Below are 17,130 nucleotides of genomic sequence, written 5' to 3' on the forward strand. Positions count from 1 at the left end.
TTGTTTCCCTGTCAAAAAGGACCAGAATTCACTAGAATTTTTGATATTGCAAACTATTGCCTAACTTTCGGCCCTTATCTTGTTAGAGGTAAACATCTGTTGATTGTAATTCACCATGTGAGTTGAGATGTTATTAAGGAAATCGAGTGCAACTGATGAGCTCCCTCTCCACGACAGGGTCAGTCTCAATGTTATCCAATAATCGACTCTCTTCCCTGCATGTCAGGTGGATAGCAGTTGCAATTATTGTCACTTTGTGTCTGTGGAAACTTAGGAGGGTTAAGTGACTTCCTCAAGGTCATATTGGAAATCAGTGGCATTCCAAGTAACAGAACTTGGAATAAACTTAACCAGATCACCTCCTGAATAGTTTTAACATTACTATGAGAATACTAAATAATTTTTCATAATATATCAATGTATACTTCAGCATTATTCATTAGATCGAGTGTCATAAATTTATTATCTGAGATATAGAATGTAAAAAGAAGCCCTGTCTATAGTTGAACCAATCTATAGCTATCATTATTTGAAAGTTGAAACACTTTTTATGAGACTAAAGAGAATGATAATGACCAGTAGTCAAGATGGAAAAAACTCATTTCTATTTTTGAGCCAGTTTAATGGGTTGGTAGCTTATAATTTACTTAACATGCTTGCATATTACTTTTCATTTCAGAAGTAGTGATCTGTGTCTTCATTTACGTGCCTTGCAATATGCCAGCAGTAGTAAAAATTGTTCTTCTCTTTATCACATTGCATAGGGCACATTTCCGGAGAGAAGAAATTGCAAACTATTTTTGGATGCTAAGGAAGGGCACTTTAGCTCAACAATTAAAAATTTAGTCTTATGCAGCTTAATAAGATTCTTCAAAGAAAATATAATTAATAAAATGAAAACTTTGTATTAGACATATGAATGTATTTTGATAATTTTCTTAGTGAATAAGGAATAGTTATCATTTTTTGAGCAGTCAATATGTGTCAAGCATTATACTAAGACATTTAAAGAAAATTTCAAAGAATTTATGACTAAGACCTCAAAAGCAAATACAGCAACAACAAAAATAAATAAATGAGACTTAATTAAACTAAAAGTTTCTGTACAGTAAAGGAAATAATCAACAGAATACATAGATAATCTACAGAATGGGAGAAAATATTTGCAAACTATGTATGTGACAAAAGACTAATATCCAGAATCTATAAAGAACTCAAACAAATCAGCAAGAAAGAAAAATAATTCCATCAAAAAAATGGGCAAAAGACATGAACGGATTTTTTTTTTCAAAAGAAGAGCTAAATGACCATGAAACATATGAAAATATTCTTGACATTGCTCATCATCAAGGAAATGTGAATTAAAACCCAATGAGATAAAACCTTACCCCTGTCAGAGTGGCCATTATTAGAAAGTCAAAAAACAACAGATGTTGACATGGATGGAGTGAAAAAGGAATGCTTATATACTGTTGGTGGTAATGTAAACTAGTAAAACCTCTGTTGAAGATAGTATGGAGATTTGTCAAAGAACTGAAGGTAGACCTACCATTCAATCCAGCAGTCCCACTACTGGGTATCTGCCCAAAGGAAAAGAAGTCATTTTATAAAAAAGACACCTCCACCTAAATGTTTATCACAGTACAATTTACAATTGCAAAGATGTGGAATCAACCTAAATGCCCACAAACTGATGAATGGATAAAGAAAATGTTATGTGTGTGCACTAGAGTGCATGGAATACTACTCAGCCAGAAAAAGGAATGAAATGTCTTTTTCAGCCACTTGGATGGAATTGGAGACTATTATTCTAAGTGAAGTATCTCAGGCATGTAAAAACAAATGCATGTTCTCACTTGTAAGGGGAAACTAAATGAGGCTCATATATAATAGTCATAAAGAGGTGTAATGGACCTTGAAAACTAAGAAGGCTTGAGGGTGGAAGGGGGATGAGGGATAAAAAAAAATCTACATATTGAGTACAATGTACACTGTTGTGGTGTTGGGTACACTAAAAGTCCTGACGTCAGCATTATACAATCCATCCGTGTAACAAAAAACATGTACCCCCTAAATCTGTTGAAACAAAGAAAGCTTCAAATCAGAAAGCACCATTTTTTGTTTTCTCTACTACGTTAAAATTGAGGCATGACTAATCTTTAGATTTCTATAAATACCAATTTATTTTAGACCCTGAGTTAGTTTTATCATAGAGAATAAACATCAGACAATTGATATTGATTCTTTAATTTTTTGTATTTTGATTGGATTTTTCATTGACCATTCTTTTAATTCCTTGATATATTTAAGCTTTATTGCTATTGTATACTATAGTTCAAGAAAGTATGGTTTCAGTATTCTGGACCTAGTATCAAGAATATTGAAAAGCTTTTTGAGGTGCTTTCTTCTTATTTGCTCATTTATAGGCTAGAGACTAGCATCTGGAAAAACATAGGTATTATAGGTATCGTGTATTCTATGTGAATAATCTAATAAGTAAATTCCACTTACATGATTTATCTTTTTCAAAATGCTCCCTCTAAGACCTATGTCCTTATTCTACTATTAGAATATAACTGAAAGACAATACAATTTCACGGTTAGGCTCGTGAAATTTTATGGCCTTGGGATTATCGAATCACATTTACTTCAAGATTCTTTTTTTTTTTTTCTTTTTGACAAAAACTCATAGGTCCCCAGTGCTAAGGTTATGAATATGGTAGTTTGGTGGTATAGATGGTTTTCTACCAACACTGCATTCCAGATTGCAATTGGAAGACAATTTGCATACTGTTCAAAATGTGACACATCCAAAGAATGATATCATGCTAACAAAGATTAAGATTTACTGTGCAGGGGAGAATAACACCTCAAGATGCAGCATGCTAATTAGGGAGAACTGTCCATAATAAACACTGCCCATAATATACTTACACTTTCCTCATAACCATTTGTACACACGTATATACCTGAATTTGTTTATATGCACAAAATATACATCTTTATTATTTTATGTTTGTGCTTGTTTATATATATATGATTTTTAGATGTATACTGTTATTACTTACCAATGTATATTCAGCATTTATGTGAAGATCTATATTATGTATATACACACATATACAGGTAGACATAGTCTCATTTCAAGTCAAATTATGCTATATTTCTACCTTTTTGTATTCACTTTTCTAACAAATGTGATGTATTACACTGAATTTGAATTAATTTAAAATTTTAGTGCATTAGAAATTTGCAAAGGCCTATATTTATTTTCCAAAGTAGATTTAAGTATGCTGAGACACCAAATTCTACATTTTTATTCTCAAATGTAACATAGTGTTAGTGCAAATAATTAGAAATTAACAGATTTTTGTGAAAATTTAAAACTGGAAAGTTTTGATTAAATGACTTAAACTGTGAAACATGTCTGATTTTAAATAAGCAAGTTTCATGAATATCCGATAATGTCCACTCCTTCCTAAAATGCTTTCGACATAGTGGAATGATTTTAAATCTAATTATTACATGTTTTAGGCTAAGATGACTCAACTGCCTGAGGCAGAAAAAGAAAAGATTGCTGAGCAAGTGGCTGATTTCAAGAAAGTGAAAAGTAAGCTGGATGCTGAGATTGAGATATGGGATGATACAAGCAATGATATCATTGTCCTGGCCAAGAAGATGTGTATGATCATGATGGAGATGACAGACTTCACAAGGTAATTATGTGAAAAATGATGTGCAGTATTTATAATAGTTAGAAACATTGGTCATGTTATTGAAACCTCAAGTTTCTTGGAGTCGCAGTTGCCAAAAATCTGGTAGGGGAAAAGTAAATAATATAGAATGAAAATGTCGTGGGTGTGTAGTTCTAGAGATTTTGGTAAATAAATGTGGCAAAGTTTCTCTTAAACTGCCAAGGAATTATTTCAGACATTACTTTATACACGCTTATCTTTGTTTTTCTCAGGAATCTGCTCTGTGTATTGTATTAGCATGTTTTTACAAAGAAATTGGTAAACCAAGTTATGCTATTACTGCAGCTATCTGAATGGTTGATTTTCATAGCTACACAATTTTAGTTATAGTGCTTTGTAGTATAATCAGGATTAGTGGTGTTTGTTGCTCCTGAGATAGGAGCTAGCTGTATTTGAAATTACAATGACTTAATGATAGCCATGAATTAATCATATATTGTATGTATATTCCAGAAGTAATAAAAAAGTTTGTAATAGTTTTAAAATGTCATTTTATAGAGCTAGCCAAAAAGCAATGAAATATATAGTGCTTGCCCTACCAGATACTAAAATATACTAAACTATAACAATTAAAATAATTTAGTCTTCGTGTCATTATAAAAACCACAGAACAGAAGGATACCCTGGAGCAGACCAAGTATCAATTAGAAACCATTCATTTATGTCACCATACATTATATTCTAAATGGAATACACGTTAATTTAAAAATCATAATTAAAGGTGAAAATGTACATGAATCTTTCACTGATTGGGAAAAAGTTTCTAAAGAATTATACACAAAGAAAGAACTCATTAAAAGGATTATTAAATTGAACTATTTTAAAAATTCTTTACATCAACTGAATGTCCTAAACAATATTGAAAAGTAAATAGATAACTGAGGTAAACATAAAAATAACAAAAATATGATTTCACTTATATGTAAAGAATACATGCAGACATTGTAAAACTAGAAGAATAAATAAATATCCTGGTAGAATAATGAACAAAGTATATGAGCAGATTATTCAACAATTTTTCCCCTTGAAAAATATGACCAATGAATATTTGAAAAACATTTAACCTAAAAAAATTAAAATAAGATACTTTTTAAATCTGTAAAATTGGCTACAACTTTTAAACTAGGCTTGGTAACGAGTATAGTGGTGGGAGCGTAAATAGCATAAGCCTTATAGGAATTTGGCAATATGTATAAACTAAAAACCTTTATAAACCTTTGATACATATATCATCTGTATCTGTATCTATATTGTACTTCAGGGAATCTATCCCAAGGAATAATCTGAAATGATAGACTCTTTATATAACTACAGAATTATTCAAGATAATAGAATAAGTGGAATTATTAAAGTGATGATGGCCTGTCATGTGAAGAAGAGTCTACAAAAAATAAAGTCAAGAATTTTAAAAGAGTATTTAATGAAGGGCAGAATATTTAATGAAAAGGGAAAAAATAGCCTAAGTTTTATAGCATATATATAGATGTATGGCTGTTCTATGGGTATTTCTCCTTTGTTTTGTTTTATACCAAACTTACTCTTTATAACAGAACTCAGTTCTACTTTGTATTCTTGTGAAAGAAAATCTGCTTTCCAAAGATTATGGGCAGTGAAGATTTTGCTGTAGATTTCACTAGAAAGTAAGAAAATTAAATTTAGAATATATTATACATAGAATTTCATAAATAATACCATTTTAGATATCCATTTCTATTTTTCCTTCTTAGGTCTTGCCATTTTTCCAATCCCAACCAATATAGTCAAAATGTCTTCTCATTCCTTTTCATACACAGAGTAATTCAACTTTGACCCAGGGCTCAGTTTCTGTAGGTAAAGATTCTGAGAAATTTCTGTCTCTGTCTCTGTCCTTTTCTCTCTGTCTCTCTCTTTCTCTGACTCTCTCTTTTTCTCCACACATATAATCACATGCATATATCATATAGATATATAACATAGATGTGCATATGCCTATGTATAGGAAACAAAAACTACACTGCAATGGTAGTAAATGGTAATTATGTTTTAGTAGTTGGATTGAGGATAATTTAATTACATTTTTTAACATTCTGTACTTTGTTGATGCTCTATGATAAATATGTAATCATTTTTGAAACATATATAATTTGGTTTTATGTTGGCTCTAGGATAGAGGCAGTTGGCTAAATTTAAATCACTCCACACAAACTTAAAAAAAGGTAAGGCCAAGAAAGAGCCCCCAAAATCCTTATATGATGCCGGATTTCAACATTACTTAGATATAAAGAATAGTGTGAATTTCAAATTATCTTTAACTAGATAAATATACACCAAATTACAACAAAGCCACTGCTGGTATTCTGTCACTGCCATAACCTTGTGGATCTGGAGAGCAGGGATTAAGGTGATTAAAACACTCCATGGAGAAAAGACATATGAAAAAGTAACAAACACAAAAGAAAATTGAGTCAAAACAACAATATCTGACATTAAGTGCTAGCATGCTGAAAACAGGTCTAGGACTTGGCATTTTAAAATACCAACAATAGGGAAAAAGATTAAAATTAAATGAGATTGAAATTGGGAACTTTAGAGAACTTTTCACTTTTGAGGGAAAAGGAAATACAGGACCAGTGACACTGGAAGTATCCTAGAAATTGTAAAAAGGGGAATAAACAGAAAATACTAAGGATCCTAGGCCAATGAAAGAGAACCACAATATATCCCTATCTTTCCCCTTCCCACCACCACTACCAAAAGCCTCATCCATTAAGGAAAGTATACTTTATAATAATGACAGAAGCTCTTTGATGCGGAGCCCTGCATAGGAAGAGGAAGATTCAGACTAACCATGTGCAAAGCTATTATAAGAAGATATAGAAAGTGAGAATCAAAACAACTCAGCTGAGGAAAACTTTCCTCTAAAAATCATACATGAAACAGGAAAAAAAAAACTGTAACATAACACTTCAAACTGAAATGAATTTAGAAAAATAAACTATTGGAGATATACTTTAAAAAAAAAATCTAAACTGAGAAAATCAGAAATTAAAAAGAGAAATGAACCAAAACCAGAAAAGAGGGTGAGGAATACAATGAGTTGATAAGACTTAGGAAAAAATATTAAAGATAAAAAAATCTAAAAAAATACAAATAAAGTATCCAACAATGAATAGATGACATAGAAATTTCATAAAGGTAACTGAAGAAAAGCAGTACATTAACCAGAGAATGACTCTGAAGTAAGAGAATGTCTGTGAGATAAAGATAAAGACAAGAAAAGGGTCAGAGAAAAAGAGGTTACAATAGTAGAGAAGCAAAGATTCTGCATATACATTTGGAAATTTCTAAGAATATGTTCGTGAATAATAAAACAATATTTTAAAATATAAATCAAGAAAATTTCCCTTATATAAGATGAAACATAAATTTACATATCGAAAAATCTTTATCAGTTACACAGGAAATTTGACTCAGATCAATACTAAACACACACACATACACACATGCATATTTTCCTCATATACAAAAAAATCCTAATATATTTATTATATGGCATACTATATTCTACAAATGATATGTGCATATAAACATGTAAATATGCATGCATATTTATGTGTGTTTTATATATATACACAGAGAGAAAGAGAGAGAGAGGGAGAATGTGAGATAAAACCAATTAAATAATAAGAATTTATGAAAAGCAATCATCTCCGGGGGGCAGGGGATTTTAACTTGAATTTTATATCTCATTACCTTCATATCTCTAAACAATATACTTTTTTCTTTAAAATGTCACTTATTGACTTTTTCTACAAATGAAGATTTAGGTCATTTATTTGACTTTTCATCTTCCTTTCTCCCCTCCTTTCCAATGTTGATATTTTTACATGTTTATATTTTAATTGTTTATATTTGTAGTCCTTGATGATATTATTTTATTGATAATTTATTTCTTATTTTATATATGCTAGCTGTATTTCAACTTCACACCACGTATGATGAGCAAACACATCCCCTACTCTTCCCTCTGTCTTTTACTGCCCCTTTCTACATCTCATTTACAACCCAATCTTCACTGCACCTCTATTTACATAGTTATAATAGGTAACATATACGTTCTTTTTCATAATTACATTAAATCATTTATGCTTGTTCTATAGGTTGATTCTGAAAGTGAAGATTTATAATATTTGCATTATTATGACAATGACATAATTAACCTAGAGAGGAAACATACTTGAGAGAAATATTAATATATTTCCAGTAGAAAGCTGAATTCAATTTTGCACATGATTTAAAGTATCAATACATTTATGTGGAAAACAGCCTTTCATGGAAAGAAACCTGAACTAAGAGCTATGTTATTATACCAGCTTGATAAGTGGCATGAAAAGCTCTTGACTTTTCTCACCATAGAGAAGTATAAATAATTAAAATGGTAATATTTATAGACATGATCTACATCTAGAAGGAAAAACAATGAAGAACAAAGCAATGAAAAACAGAAGCTTTGAAAAAGTGAGCAGAGAAAATAGAATCTTATGAAGAAAGAGCATTCAAGTGATAAGAAAACTAACATACAAAGAAGGATGCTGAGCCATAGTTAAGGGAATTTCAGTGAGTCATCAATAAACGGTTTTACTCGAAGACACCTTAATAAAGATGACCATTAAAAAGATACTAGTTTTGTCAATTCTCAATTTATTGTTGACTTTTGTCTCAGTAACTTCGCTAAATAGTGAAATGGAAAAAGAAAACCTTATGAAAACGTGTAGACAAAAGAATAGCAGATGAAAAAATAAAGATGCTCATAAGCAGTAACCTAAAGGAGACAAATGATCAAGACAAAATTTTTGAGATCTTTGAATGTTTGTACATATTTTAGGTTGAAGATAAAGAGGACATGAGGTATAGAATGAAATTGTAAAAGGAGAAAAAAAACCTATAGCCAATCATGAGATAAAGAGTTAGTGAGACAGGAAAGAAACAACAGAAAAACATACAAAGATAAACCTACATGAGTTTACATGGCTATTCCTTCTAGTCCCTGCTCAAATGAATGAGCTAAGACTCAGAGAAACCTTTCTTGGCCATCCAAGTGTAATGACTTCCTCTAACTAGTCTCTCTATATTGCAAGATCTTGTTTTATTTTCCTTTTAGATGTTATTGCTTCTTGGATTATCTACTTTGTTTGTTCATACATTCCCCATCTCTATATCCATAACAGAGTGTAAGTTGTATGAAAGTATGAAATTTGTCTTATTTTTTGCTTTACATCCAGAACTTATAACAGCATATATTAATGTATATATATATGCTTAGTATATATTTAATATGTAGTAATTGAATGAACTAAATTAAAAAAAAAACTCAGAAGAAACCAGGGATAAACAAAGAAAAAAACTCAAAAAACGGGGTGGGGAGAGACATGTACTCACCATCAAATTGGTATTAACTGATTGACACTTAAAGTGCACACATAGTAATGCATTCATCGGGTATCAGGCAGATGGGGGAAAGGGAATGGGTATTTACATACCTAATGGGTGCGGTACGCACCGTCTGAGGGATGGATATGCTTGAAGCTCTTATTCGGGTGGGGCAAAGGCAATATACGTAACCTAAACATTTGTACCCCCGTAATATGTTTAAATAAAAAAAAATTAAAAGAAAAACGGGGTAAGCATAAATGTAAGCTCTTGTTAGCCACCCCATATGTAGATCTTAAATACTGAACACTAAGATTTTAATGTTAATACCCATAGAGCATTAAGAAGAGACATATAGTCAGGGGAACTGGAGCTAAGATCCTTGGAAAAACCTAGAGTTGTGCCTCTAAAAGGCAACTGGAAATACTTCCATGGACTAGCTTAAAGGAGCTTTTTTCTGGGGTCTTGGTCAAATTAAGGTCACCTTTAAGAAATAGAGATCCCAAGTCTGTAACCTATTCAACTGATGGATTTCAAATAGCACAATTGGAAATGTTACTCTGAAAGAAAAATTAAGATGCAATAAGCAATAGTGAGCAAAAAAAATGAGAAAATAATGTTGATGCATTCAAATAAGCCTTGATAGAACAGCAACAATGACAACAAAAAGACTATTTGAAGCGATCACTCTACATAGAGATTATGTAAAGGTTGGAAATCACAGTTAAAATGGCCTAAAATGTTGAGAAAGAAGTTAAAAGTATTAATGCCATACATTGCTGCAAAGAATTATATAAGGAATTTTTAAATTTCCAAGGGATTGTTACAATAATGGAAGTAGAATCCAAGAGATTCTAATTTTCATATCAGTAGATGATTAATGTAGAGGGGATAAGAAAGTTAGAAAATGAGAAAAAATGAAAATAAAATATAGGATGAATATAAAAATGCAATAATGTTATAAATCAAATCTAAATTATCAGTATGTAGATATAGTAAGCTCACTATATTTTTAAAGGTAAGTATAATTGTGATAATTACAAATGACAAAAAAAATCTATCATTTAACATAGAGGCATAAAGGAACTCCTTTTTCTAGGAATCATGGGAAAGAGGAGGAAATCTCTCTTTCTAAAGGAGTAAGGAAATATATAAATAAATGGAAGTTTTGAGAAGTAAATGCCTAATAGCTTCTATTTGCTGGATAATGCTATCTGTGAAATATTAGCAGGATTGAGAAGACAAAAATGGAGTGATAGATTGGGTGGAGAGATAGAAATATATAAAAGATAGTCAACTGGGAATATATGTATATTTACTATATATATATGGATATATAATATGTGTAAATGTGTATCTATAAGAGGCAGTTAACTAGGAATGTATGTATATTTCTAGTCTTTCACTGGAAAGGAATTTGCAGCAGAATTGAAACTACTAGAAAGAATGTATTGAAATGACTCACTGGGTCCGGACCGGGAAAGAAGGGAAACGGCACTGGGAAGTAGAACGAGATGGAAAAGTCAGAGCATGTTAGCTGAGAGATGGTGAAGTTATAGACTTCACTGCAGTTTTTCCTGCTCTATGTGTGTCTTCCTCCCCAAGGAGTTGATATCTTACTGTTGATGTACTTTGAATTGAGTCAAAAAAAGATTCTGCTAAATCAGGGACTTTGAGGGTATCCTAAGCTGTAGCAAGAGTGTTAGAAGAGGATTTATGACTCCATAGAGTGATACTCATTAGAAAACAGACACACTTCTTGTTTTGCAAAATTTGAAGAGCCCGGCATTCTCACAATCTATGGGTGTCACTGTCAAAGGCATCCACGGAACAGGAATGTTGTGTGTTAAAAATACAATAAAAGGTGAGGTAGTAAAACTGAATTTTAGAATGATAATCTCTTTTTCTTTTTTTTTTTTTTTTTTTGAGACAGAGTCTGGCTCTGTTGCCCTGGCTAGAGTGCCATGGCATCAGCCTAGCTCACAGCAACCTCAAACTCCGGGGCTCAAGCGATTCTCCTGCCTCAGGCTCCCAAGTAGCTGGGACTACAGGCATGCACCACCATGCCCGGCTAATTTTTTCTATATATATTTTTAGCTGTCCAATTAATTTCTTTCTATTTTTGGTAGAGACGGGGTCTCGCTCTTGCTCAGGCTGGTGTCAAACTCCTGAGCTCAAACAATCCACCCGCCTTGGCCTCCCAGAGTGCTAGGATTACAGGCGTGAGCCACCATGCCTGGCCTAGAATGATAATCTCTTGTGCTTGAACTGAACTCAGAAGGAGCTAAATTTCAGTTCATACAGACTGTGATAAATCTCCAATTGTTTTTAAATGGATGAAAACTATTTTTTACTTTCATTTTACTCCCATTTCTGCTTTAAGAGTTTTTCCTTAGACACTATAATGTTTTTCTGAGGGTTAAACTTAGCAGTTTTATATATAGTCTATTCCTTGGTTCCACCTGTGTCACATTTCTTTCATCACAGGTATTTTAGCTTGTTCATAGTGGGACCTGTGAGAATGGGGGTCACAGCTGGCATGTAGCATTTACTAGCAGGAGACACCCATGTGGTAGTAGTACATGCTGTATCCCACATATAGATTTTTAAATGGTTGTATAGTTAAAAATAATAAGAGGAAAAATAGTACATTCTCTGTCTCTTCTGAAGTGCCACTAAATACTCCGTTTTCTTGTGTTCTTCAAATACTGTTTTATTCATAAGAAGCATCATCATAGCTAAACTTTGATGAGTACTCACTATTTACTACACCCTAATAAATACAGATGTTTTCTCATTTTTTATCCCCAGGAATTTTGATTGATTATTATATTCTCCATTGTATTGTTAAAGAAATAGAGGTCAGATAAATTGTTCAAGGACACACAAGGGAAATTGGTTTTGAATGGAAGTTGGTCCAGCTTCAGAATATGGGCAATACAAGTGTGTACCCTGTGAATAGGGGCCTATTCAAGGATTATGGTAGGGGCGTAATAGAAATAGGAATGATATACGGGGAAGAGTGACAAGCACTTTTGGGTGGCACTGCTAGCACAGAGTAGACCTGAGGGGTGAGTCCAGCCATAGTTAGAGATTCACATAATTAGACAGGTTTTGGAAATTCTTGTATAGACTAATAGAAACTTAATGAATTCCTAGAAAATACAGTAGGTTGCAAAAATTACTTCTGTAAAACTTGATACAGCCACTTCTGAGCCTTGGCAGGTGCCCTGTGACATGAAGACCATTTGGCATTTCTAGCCTAAACTGAAGACGTGGAACATGTTTTACTCTAGTCGTTTGTGCACAGTTCCCAGTACAACAAGGCGTCTCTGTCACTACCTCCTGCTGTACCAGGACAGAGAAGTCAGGCTTTATGGTTTCAAAACATGATTTGTCCTTGGGGAAAGGCCATCCTTAAAGTCACATAAACTGTATTACATTATTAACATGGAGCCTGTGGCATCCTCTAACAACCCAGCATTCCTTTTGTTCATCCTTTGGTACTGGTATAGAATTACAGTTAAGGATTTAAGACCTGTGAGAGGAAGCAACTCTTTCCTCTGGCACTAATTACTTTTCCAGAGAAGCATCTTTCAAATTTCTGCCTGAAATGTAAGGATTCGGGAGCAGAGGGGTGAAAGGTAGGGTGACTGGGAGTCTTCACATTTTTCATTAAGTATCTACACGTTTGCTTAATCCCCTTGTTGTCAGTAGAATATACCTCACCTCTTAAATGGGGGGTCGTAAAAGACCCCCAATGCAAAGTCTATTTTAACCTCTTTAGAAAATAATCTCTAGAATTTTGCTGGGGTGAGAGACGGGTAATATTCAGTAGCTTGCAATAGGGAGGGGGGGGTTCAAATTGCCTTTTCCAGTCCCTCCCTTCATCCCCAATTCCAGTCATACATGGATTTTTCTTTATAAAATGAGCATGATTCTTAATTTTGCCCACTGCTGGTTTGAACTCTGACTTTCTTGGATTGGCTATGTCATTTACCGCTTGTCATTTGCTTTTGAATTTGCTAATGTTTCTTGCTGTTGTCTCTTCCCCATTCAGTTTTCCCCATCCTAGTCGGTTTAGGTCTTTAGAAAACAAACAAACAGACTCATCTGTGACACGTTTGTCAATCTACCATCTTAACCTGTTAGCCCAATAGGATTTATTAGGGTTGTGAAAGTTTTCTCTTTATGCTATTTAGATATTAGATTGTATTTTAATTTTTTAAGTAAATATGACTTCCTTTTCTTCTCTCCCCTCAGGTTAATTCTGTTCAAACAGTATCTTGACTCCAAACTTAAACAGTTCTCACATTTCATGACTTAAATAATACTTGAGAGAATTTAATTCTTTCCCCCATCTGAGCACAAGACAGGTATAACTTTCCAGATATTCAATAATTTTATATGATGACCCAGGATGCATTTTCTTAAAGGTTGCAGAAAAATTATGAAGTAAAAGGCAAAAAATAACTTTCTTCAATAAGAAATACAAACCAGTATTTTTATCTTTGTAAGAAAAATATTTCTAAGAGTGTGCCTCTTTTAATGTTAATATTATTAAAGTTATAAAATTGAAAATACCTAAAGGAAAGTGGTATTGCTCTAAGCAATAATATTCTTAAAACTATTATTAATATAGTTATTCAAAGATATACCAGAGTAGTGTCCCCATTCTTATAAAATTTTATATTTGAAGATACAATGTGATATCAGTTTTTACTTGAAAAAATAGGTGTTAATTTACAAAATTTATAGGTTTTTCTAAAATTTCAATTGGCTAATTTATTGAGAATCTACCAAATATTAGACACTGTCCTTGGTTTTAAGTATATACAATACCTGAAGCGGAAAATTTAGAGCCAGGACAGCATAAGATAGAATGAACGAAGAACTGAGAAGAGCAAGAAGGTGGGCAGCAAAACAGACAGAGGGAAGCAAAAAGATCTAAAGGAAAGATAATGGGTGGAAGTGGACAAGCTGATGACAGAAATTCAGCTCTCAAAGGAATGTAGAATGTTCCTAGGAACAGATCTTTAAATAGTAAAAGTAAAGATTTCCAAGGTTTTCTCACCTGAGTCTACTTATAACCAGGTATCTTGAGACTATGACAGGTGTTGAATGAACTGTCTCTATTACTCTATTGAACAGACAATGGATGAATGGAAAGAGCCTGCATTATCAGATTGTCTGCATTTTTAATTGTATTCTAGTGACACAATTCTGTGTTTATGAGAATGATAACCTGAAGAGAACAAGAGAGAAATGGCTACAGAAAATGGGTTGTCTGCCAAATCAGTGTGTGCTTATTTCCTTTATCAACATGGGACTAATTTCTTCCTTTCTCTTTCCTCTGAAATTTTGAAGATCAATATTTATTATATTAATAAGAAAAATAATTTTATTTTGATAATTTTTAAGTCTGAATTATCTATTTGTTAATAGACATCACTTTTCTGGTAATGGGCCAATCTTCCTGGACCAAATGTGGACAATCACAAGGTTATCTGAAATATCACAACTTGAAAAATGTCAATTAGTATCAAAATATAAGCCAAACCATATGTATAATAAGCATGGGAAGAATACAACTTTGTTTTTTAATTTTGATTAGTTACCTAAGGGAAATAATATATGCTGATCTTCCAAAAGGGCTGGACTGGCTTATCCTGTTACTTAATATCACAACCAGCAAGTCTTCTGGTTTTATAGTTCTATAATATTCCTAAGTGTATTCTCAGAATCTTGGTAAGACAGCTAGCTAGCCTACCTGTCTGCAAATGAGCCAGGTATTTTCCCACTCTACTCATTTTAAACATTGCTGTTTCATTCAAAAGTTAGCCTAAAATATGGACGGATATGTGGATCAAAAGGGGTTTGCTGTGAAGCATTAAGCTCCCAGTTTTCCTCACATTCAGGAGAGCCTAACATCTGATAGGGCAATGGAGGAGATGCTTTGAAATTTGTCAAACTGAAGGGAAAACAAACCAGCCTTCATAAAAACACATGTAGTGGTAATGTTGGGTTCATGGTAAATAAACAGTTCTTGGCCATCAATCTATCTTCTTTTGAAAAGCTTCTGTTCATGTCTTTTGCCCACTTTTTAATGGAGTTGGTTGATTTTTTTCTTACTGATTTGCTTGAGCCCTTTGTAGATACTGGTTGTTAGTCCTTTATCAAATGTACAGCATGTGAATATTTTTTCCCATTCTGTAGGTTGTCTATTTGCTCTGTTGATTGTTTCCTTGGCTGTACAGAAGCTTTTCAATTAGATCAAGTACCATTTATTAATTTTTGTTGTTACCGTGATTGCCCTTGGGGTCTTCTTAATAAATTCTTTGCCTAGGCCACTATCTAGAAGAGTTTTTCCAGCATTTTCTTCTAGAATCCTCATGGTATCATGTCTTAGATTTAAGTCTGTGATCCATCTTGAATTATTTGTTGTGAGTGGTGAGAGATATGCATCCTGTTTCAATCTTCTACATGTGGCTATCCAATTTTCCCAGCACCATTGATTGAATAGGAATTCTTTTCCCCAGTGTATATTGCGGATTTACTTTGTCGAAGATCGGATGGCAATATGTGGATGGTTTTAGATATGGGTTCTCTGTTCTGCTCCATTGGTCTATGTCTCTATTTTTGTGCCACTACAATGCTGTTTTGGTTACTATAGCCTTGTAGTATAGTGTAAAGTCTGGTAAAGTGATGCCTCCAGATTTGTTCCTTTTGCTTAAGGTTGCTTTGGCTATTTTCAGGTTCCAAACAAAGTGTAGAATTATTTCTTCTAGATGAGTGAAAAATGTGGGTATTTTGATGGGGATTGCATTGAATCTGTACATCCCTTTGGGTAGTATGGACATTTTAACAATATTGACTCTGCTGATCCATGAGCATGCTATGGTTTTCCATTGATTTACATCATCCACAATTTCCTTCTCAGTGATTCGCATTTTCTTTGTTGAGATCTTTCACCTCCTTGGTTAAATATATTCCTAGGTAGTGTATTTTCTTTGTAGCTATTGTGAAAAGTATTGAGTCCTGATTTGATTCTCAGCTTGACTGTTGTTGATATATAGAAATGTTACCGATTGTGTATGTTGATTTTGTGGTGTGAGACTTTGCTGAATTTATTTATCAATTCCAGTAGTCTCTTGGCAGAATCTTTGGGTTTTCTAGATATAAGAGCCTATCATCAGCAAATAGTGATAGTTTGAGCTCATCTTTCCCCATTTGGATACCCTTAATTTCCTTGTCTTGACAGATTGCTCTGGCTAGGACTTCCAGCACTATGTTGAATAGCAGTGGTGACAGTGGGAATCCTTGAAAGGACAATAAACATATGGAAAAGTGCTCAATGTCAGTAATCATCAGAAAAATGCAAATCAAAACCATAATGAGATATTACATAACTTTGGCGAGAATGGCTTTATCAAAAAGTCCCCAAACAATACATGCTGGTGTGGATGCAGAGATAAAGGAACACTTTTATGCCATTGGTGGGACTGAAAACTAGTGCAACCTCTATGGAAAATAGTATGGAGATTCCTCAAAGAACTAAAAGTAGACCTACCATTTGATCTAGCAATCCTACTACTGGCTATTTACCCAATGGGGAAAAAAGTCATTTTACCAAAAAGACACTTGCCCTTGAATGTTTATTGCAGCACAATTCACAATCACAAAGATGTGGAATCAACCCAAGTGCCCATCAATTCTTGAGTGTATTAACAAAATGTGGTATATGTATACCATGGAGTGCTACTCAGCCATAAAAAATGAATATATAATACCTTTTGCAACAATCTGGATGGAACCGAAGGGCATCCTGCTAAATGAACTATCACAAGAATGGAAAAACAAACACCATATGTACTCACTATTAAATTGGAACTAACCGATCAGCACTCATGTGCATAGATGGATGTAAAACTCAACGGAAATCATGCAGGTGGGAGTGGGGAAGTGG

The 17,130-nt window shown here is 33.2% G+C and overlaps 1 protein-coding gene across 1 annotated transcript in view; it reads left to right on the forward strand.

Annotated features, from left to right (window-relative positions):
• Window positions 1–17,130, forward strand: part of CTNNA3 (catenin (cadherin-associated protein), alpha 3) — a 2,098,639-nt gene that overhangs the window by 1,946,370 nt on the left and 135,139 nt on the right. Inside the window, exons 17-18 of the mRNA XM_012658580.1 lie at window positions 3,535–3,716; window positions 3,968–3,980. Coding sequence (XP_012514034.1) covers window positions 3,535–3,716; window positions 3,968–3,980 — 195 coding nt within the window. The remainder of the gene's footprint in view (window positions 1–3,534; window positions 3,717–3,967; window positions 3,981–17,130) is intronic.

Source organism: Propithecus coquereli, unplaced genomic scaffold (genome assembly GCF_000956105.1).
Source record: "Propithecus coquereli isolate 6110/MARCELLA unplaced genomic scaffold, Pcoq_1.0 Scaffold117, whole genome shotgun sequence".
Taxonomy (NCBI): domain Eukaryota; kingdom Metazoa; phylum Chordata; class Mammalia; order Primates; family Indriidae; genus Propithecus; species Propithecus coquereli.